General features: G+C 41.1%; 1 protein-coding gene across 3 annotated transcripts; it reads left to right on the forward strand.

The window, feature by feature from the left end:
• The first annotated feature begins 220 nt into the window (after window positions 1-220).
• On the forward strand, window positions 221-4838 carry LOC18436263 (putative protein phosphatase 2C 24). 3 transcript variants are annotated; one of them, XR_016060460.1, is made up of 4 exons: window positions 221-1274; window positions 2954-3248; window positions 3617-3722; window positions 4068-4838. XR_016060460.1 is itself a non-coding variant. In XM_006846285.4 (4 exons), exons 1-4 carry the CDS (start codon window positions 786-788, stop codon window positions 4421-4423), a joined length of 1281 nt encoding a protein of 426 aa, XP_006846348.2. In that variant the 5' UTR covers window positions 221-785; the 3' UTR covers window positions 4424-4838. The 3 variants fall into 3 exon arrangements, 2 of the variants coding, with proteins under 2 accessions (XP_006846348.2, XP_088729617.1); XM_006846285.4 differs by having other exon boundaries at window positions 2954-3283; XM_088873491.1 differs by lacking the exon at window positions 3617-3722 and having other exon boundaries at window positions 2954-3283.
• Window positions 4839-5991: the final 1153 nt, after the last annotated feature.

Genomic DNA, 5991 nt, shown 5'->3' on the forward strand with positions numbered 1-5991 from the left:
GGTAGAAAGATGGACGGAAGGATTCGTTTGGAAGTTTGGGCGGACCGAACGGGCAGCTCGGGCAGCTGCCCAGATGGGCCAGGTGCCCTCTGAGGGAGAAGCTTCATTCGCTGCAGAGGCTTTTGAAAGACCCCTCGTTATTTGTGGTCGTAGAAAGCGGGTTTTTTTTTTTCTTGTTTTTTCTTTTGAAATTCCTTCTCATAAGTTATTAAAGGTGAGAGAATTCCAGGTCTTTCGGGTACTTTCTCATTCGAATTTTAGCACTTTCCTGCTCTGGTTTTTGGGTTTTTTTTGTTATCATTTCTACGGTTTCCTGGTTTTAATTTCAGTTTTGATTTTCTGGTTCTTGGTTTTGGGGTACTTTTGGTTGTGGATCCCTGGTGTTTGAGATTTTAGGGGTTTTTTTAAGGGGTTTCTGGGCCCAATTGGTTTGAATTTTGGATTCCTACCTTTTGGCGTCCAAGCCTTTGAAGAGGAGTTCGAGCTGTGAAACTTGTTCTCTATCCAATTGGTTAGAGGTATTCTCTGAAAGTTAGGGTTTCTCCATTCGGATGCATCGGGAGATTCTTTAAAAAGAAAAAAGAAATACAGGGTTTTTCTTACTGGGTTCTCTGAGAGGATCTTACAGTAACGGCTTGTTTATCGGGAGATTATTTAAGAAATCAGGGGGTTCTTTGTTCAGGGTTTTATTGAAGTCGGGTGTTGAGGAATTCCTATTAGCCTTCGTGCTATGTTCTAGGGTTTTATCTCAGGGAGGTTCTGTCAGAGCTTGAAACCTTCTTTTCATGGCTGAGATTTGTTATGGTGTTGTCAGTGATGGAGAGGCCTCACCACCCTGCGAGCCCAGCTCGAGAGCTGCCCGTCGAAGGAGGATGGAGATCCGGCGGTTCAAAATCGTTGCAGGGGTTGCCACCTCGCCGGAGAACTCGAGAAAGCGGCAGAGAACTGAAGCCTCTCTCTCACCTCGTGAGTGTAGCAACGCAATTGAGACCTGCGACGAGAGCTCCGGTCAAATTCAGTCCGGCAGGAAACTTCTGGCCAGACGGACCTCAGATTCCTATGAGTCGCAAATGACTGAAATACCTCTGGCAGTGGCTCCAGATGATAGGGTTTCTGAGTGGAGGCCAGTGTTTGGGATGCTCTCAGTTTGTGGGAGGAGGCGAGATATGGAGGATGCCGTTTCAGTGCTGCCCTCATTTTTCCGGTTTGGACGTCAGATTCGGGCGCCTGAGTTTCATTTCTTTGGCGTTTATGATGGCCATGGATGTTCTCATGTAAGTGAAACAAAACCTTCGTCTTTCCCAATGAATAAATAAATAAATTATGGACTAAATTAATCTTTAATAACGAGATTAATTGTGTATTTTAAGTTGTTTTTGTAGAGAAGTAGTTATAGGACTCGGGTTTTGTAATTCTTTGCTCGAGCTTTCTCTCTGTTCTTTTTATTTGTGAACAAAAAACCCATATATTAGAAATTAAAGTTTTAGTAAATGGTGCGTTAGGCGAGAAATGAGGGGCATGTTCCTTTGCCTTATGATTCCGAGTTTTCTTTTTTATTTTTCTTTTTAGGGATTTAGAAGCTAGGGACCTAAGTCCTATGGAATTAAAAAGACTGTTGTGAAGTGATTTTTGCCTTTTTATTTTATATAATTATCTTTTTACGTTTGTTTCGCGTGAAAGTATTTCCTGATAAATATTTTCGTGTGAAATGATTCTCTCATGTTGTTAGCTGTGGAAATATTTTTATAGGCCCGGGTCCATCTTTTCATACCCACTAGCAGCTGATTGGTGTGGAAATATTTTTACAGGTCCAGGTGCATCTTTTCACATCCACTAGTTAATTGGTGTGAAAAGCTTTCCGCACCTAACCACAATAACCACAATGAGGGGATTTCACCTGACCACAATAACCACGATGAGGGGATTTTTTTTATGGGTGTGGTTTCTACAAGGTTTCAACCTTACACAATCCAATTAAGGTGCACCTCCAAATTTTCCAAATTTTATCATAACATGTAATCTCGGTGTAAAATGTTATTAGGATTATCTTATAATCTATTTTTATATCTAATTATAAAATTTTAGACTCCAGAAATGGTTAAAACCAAGTAGATTTATAAACGTACGTAAATCTGGAAAATGGATGGTCAAGATAATGTAGTTGCAATATGCATCATCTTTGGCACTCAAAATCTTATTTTTTCCATATTTATACATCTCAACGTTTGAGATGATCAATTAGGAGGTTTTCCAACGTTAAAACAACTTTTTCTGGTAGATTTTTTAGGTGCATCTTGTCTTCTACAATTTAAGGTTCCAACCTTGTATAAACTTTTTCCTTTTTTTATATGACAAATTTATGCTTTCACCCGGATCAAACATGTAATTATTGAGGCCTATAATGATAGGTTTTATGTGAATGGCGGGATAATACATCCTTTGAATTTTTTCCCTTTTGTTAAAAATTTTTTTTAAAGAAGTTTTATAGTTGAAATTAAATCAAAATGGAAATATGTTAAAGGCTCCAGTTTTACTTGTCCCCCGACTCATCCTACTTTCGTGCAGGCTCCCTTGAACACCCATTATCTGTATCTATCTTGGATCCAAATTTGTAGTGATCCATGATCTACACTATGATGATCATGAATATAATAAATAAAATATATGACAAAACACTCTTGCGCATGTTAAATGTTAAATAATAAATAGGGCAATTCTTAAAAGAGGTATTTTTGGTGAGTTCCCCAAAACAGAAGCATGCCCCAAAATCATGGGACTTCTCTGTCATGCAATATCTACCCAAAAACACCTGAGGATTGTGATTTCTCCTAAAACCAAAACCCAAACCCAGAAAGCCTGAAAAATTGTTCTTTGTAGTAGTGTGTGTAATTTCGTTGATTTTTTGCTCCCTCTGTTTCATAGATTTGCCTTTGGTTTGGGGTTGGGTTTTTAGGTGGCAGCCGCTTGTAAGGAGAGGTTACATCAGTTGGTTGCAGAGGAGCTGGAATCAATCATTGAATGTGGCATATTTGAGCCGGAATGGAAAGAGGTGATGGAGAAGAGCTTCAAGAGGATGGACATGGAAGCAACAGGCGGTGTCCAAACTGGTAGTCCCACTACCAATTGTAGGTGTGAGCTGCAAACACCTCACTGTGATGCAGTGGGCTCAACAGCTGTGGTTGCAGTGGTGGCACCCTCGCATATCGTGGTTGCAAATTGTGGCGATTCGCGGGCTGTGCTATGTCGGGGTGGGGAACCAGTGGCCCTCTCGACTGATCACAAAGTGAGATGGAGTGGATTTTTTTAATTTGAAATTTTATCTGTTTTGGGGCCGCATTGAAGAAAATTTGAAAAATTGGGTTTTTTTTTTTTGGCCCCGTGTTGGATAGTCGCTAGAATTGAATGAGCAAGCCTTCCCACTGAGCCTTGTGGACCAGTCGTGCTTGTTCACGGATTTGTTTTCCTTAAGGAAGTTGCAACTTTTTGTTTTGTGGGTTTGATCTTTTGCTTTCAATTTGGTTTGGAGTTTACAAAATTATTTCAACTTGTTTCTGTTAGAATTTTTTTTCTCTTGAAATTGATTTTCGTTTGGTGGGTATGGATGATGTATTACCAGCCTGATAGACCGGATGAGCTGCTTCGGATCCAAGCGTCAGGGGGCCGAGTGATATATTGGGATGGGCCTAGGGTCCTAGGCGTTCTTGCGATGTCTAGGGCTATTGGTAAGTCAAGGCAACTCGGCCCCTCTCCATTGCAAAATCTTTTTTTCCTTTAAAAGTAGGGATACAGCAAAGACTTTCCAAGATTGTAATTCCTTTGTTAAAGTTCTTGAAATCTGGATGGCAGTCCAAAACCAGAGACTTGGGAGTATGATTCCCCGTTTAGGATTTGTTTGTCGTTGAAGATCGACTCTACATTTGGTTCATTTGGAAAAGAAATACAATTTTCTGGTGTTTAAATTATGAATTAGGTGTATAGAAATCTTTCATTTTCCTTGGCCCCTTTTCTCGCTCTAGTTTTTCAACTGTTTTTCTAATGTTCTTTTTGTGTCTATGCTGCAACATTAGGGGATAATTACTTGAAGCCCTATGTATCATCCGAGCCTGAGGTCACAGTGACTGAGCGAGCAGCTGAAGATGAATGCCTCATACTTGCGAGCGATGGTCTGTGGGATGTTGTCTCAAATGAAGTTGCCTGCGAGATTGCAAGACGGTGTCTGCAGCGTGCTCCTGAGAATGGTGCAAGCTCCTCTGGCGTCAACGGGTCGGATCCCGCATGCTCTGTGGCGGCAGCTTTGCTGACAAAGTTGGCTTTGGCAAGGCAAAGCACTGATAACGTGAGCGTAGTTGTTATAGACCTTAAGAGCGCACATTCACACGGTAGAGCCAAATTGGGGGGAGTTCAATTTGGGGTTAAGCGTTAGTTTGATTGGGATAGTAAGAAAATTGGTCCCTCGGAGTAGGTTTTACAGATTAAAAGGAAGGACAAGATGGTAGAGTGGCTCCTTTCCTTGACAGGGAGATTACAGTGGGTTGTTACTCTTTCATATTTCTTGATCCAGAGAAATGGAGGAGTGTAAAAAGAATAGAGGAGGTGATGATTTTTCGAGTGTATTTCATGGTCTTCCATTGTTACTGGGGGAGAAGGTTTGATTAGAGGGGGAACGTCTCGTTCTTGTCATTTGCTTGTGGGTGGGACAACAAAGAATTATAGGGGGAGGGCGTGGCTTAAGAAAAGTCAGCCTGATTTATGTTCTTGCTATATAGGAAAGGAAATATTATGGTTAGTTGCATTTGATTTCATGCCTAATGAAAAGAAGTTTGCATTTGCTTCCCAAAGAGTATATGCTACCTTGGGGAAAGAATTTTTTATTTGCTTCCCAGGGAAACTATGAGAAGGTGATCCATGGATGCTCACTTGAGTTGCTTTCTCTGATTCCACTTAATGGTCATGTTTATGTATATGTTTCAGGTTTGTGATGTATATAGGGGTAGCAATAAGGCCCCGGTCCGGTCCTTAAAAAACTAGGGCTTGAATTAGGGCTTGAAATGTGGCCCGAGAACTTGAAATGTAGCCGGAGAACCAGGCTAGAGCAAGGCAATTATGACCGAGATGGGTTGAGGGTGGTGCTGGGCCTCAGCCATGGACTGGGGCAGGCCTGTTGCTAGCCTTGGTTTTAAACTTCTAAACCCCGTAGCTCTCATGTAATTGTAGGGTATCCCGTTACTTGGGGGCCCATCTTTGTTGTGCCCTTAAAAAACTGAGTACAGCTTGGGCGAGGTAGTAGCGAGGAGGTCAAAACGTTAGAAAGTGGTGGTGCGTTCATGGCCTTTAGAGCCTCTTTTTACGGTTTAGTAAAGTATATACAAGAAAGAACTATCTATGCAATTTAGTTCCGCCTTAATTTTTTTTCACATTTTTTTTTTTTTCGAACAACCTTTCTTCGTATAAACCTCTTCAAGGTAAACAACCTCTCAAGGTTATAAGTTAGGAGGTGGAAATGCTCATCATACAAATCAAATCAATTCGCGATGGCTTGGAGTGGAATGTCAAAAAGCACTGTTGGAGCGTGGTGCTACATTGTTGGAACGAATTGTCGGAATATGTATTGTCAATGTGGGAGTGCATTTTCAGATTGTTGGAGCGGACTGTCGAAGTGTGCAGTATCAGTGCAGTTCTCATTATGTCGGAGTGCTGTGGGTCAGACAAAGCACCGTCGGAGTGCACATTATGACTGTAGGAGTGGGTTAGAGTGCATTCTTCCAATGTCGGAGCTGCTTTGTGAAAAGAAATATGAGAGAGGAGAGAGAAGGTTGTGTGAAGGAACTGACGGTATTTGAGTTTTATTTTTGGGTTGGGAGTTTTGTGAAAAGGTTTTCTTTGAGAAAAAAGTGAGAAAATTGGGGTTTTATTTTATGTTATTTTTGGGTTGGGGGTTTTTGCGAATAAAGGTTTTTTTTTGATAAAATAGTGGGAGAAAAAATTGGGGTA

The sequence above is a fragment of the Amborella trichopoda genome, chromosome 8 (genome assembly GCF_054954075.1).
Source record: "Amborella trichopoda isolate Santa Cruz 75 chromosome 8, AtrichopodaSantaCruz75HAP2 v2.0, whole genome shotgun sequence".
Taxonomy (NCBI): domain Eukaryota; kingdom Viridiplantae; phylum Streptophyta; class Magnoliopsida; order Amborellales; family Amborellaceae; genus Amborella; species Amborella trichopoda.

Coding starts and splice junctions, on each gene's coding strand:
- LOC18436263 (XM_006846285.4), top strand. CDS start 786: ATGGCTGAGATTTGTTATGGTGTTGTCAGTGATGGAGAGGCCTCACCA. Junction 1,275..2,953: donor ATGGCCATGGATGTTCTCAT/GTAAGTGAAACA, acceptor TTGGGTTTTTAG/GTGGCAGCCGCTTGTAAGGA. Junction 3,284..3,616: donor CCCTCTCGACTGATCACAAA/GTGAGATGGAGT, acceptor ATGTATTACCAG/CCTGATAGACCGGATGAGCT.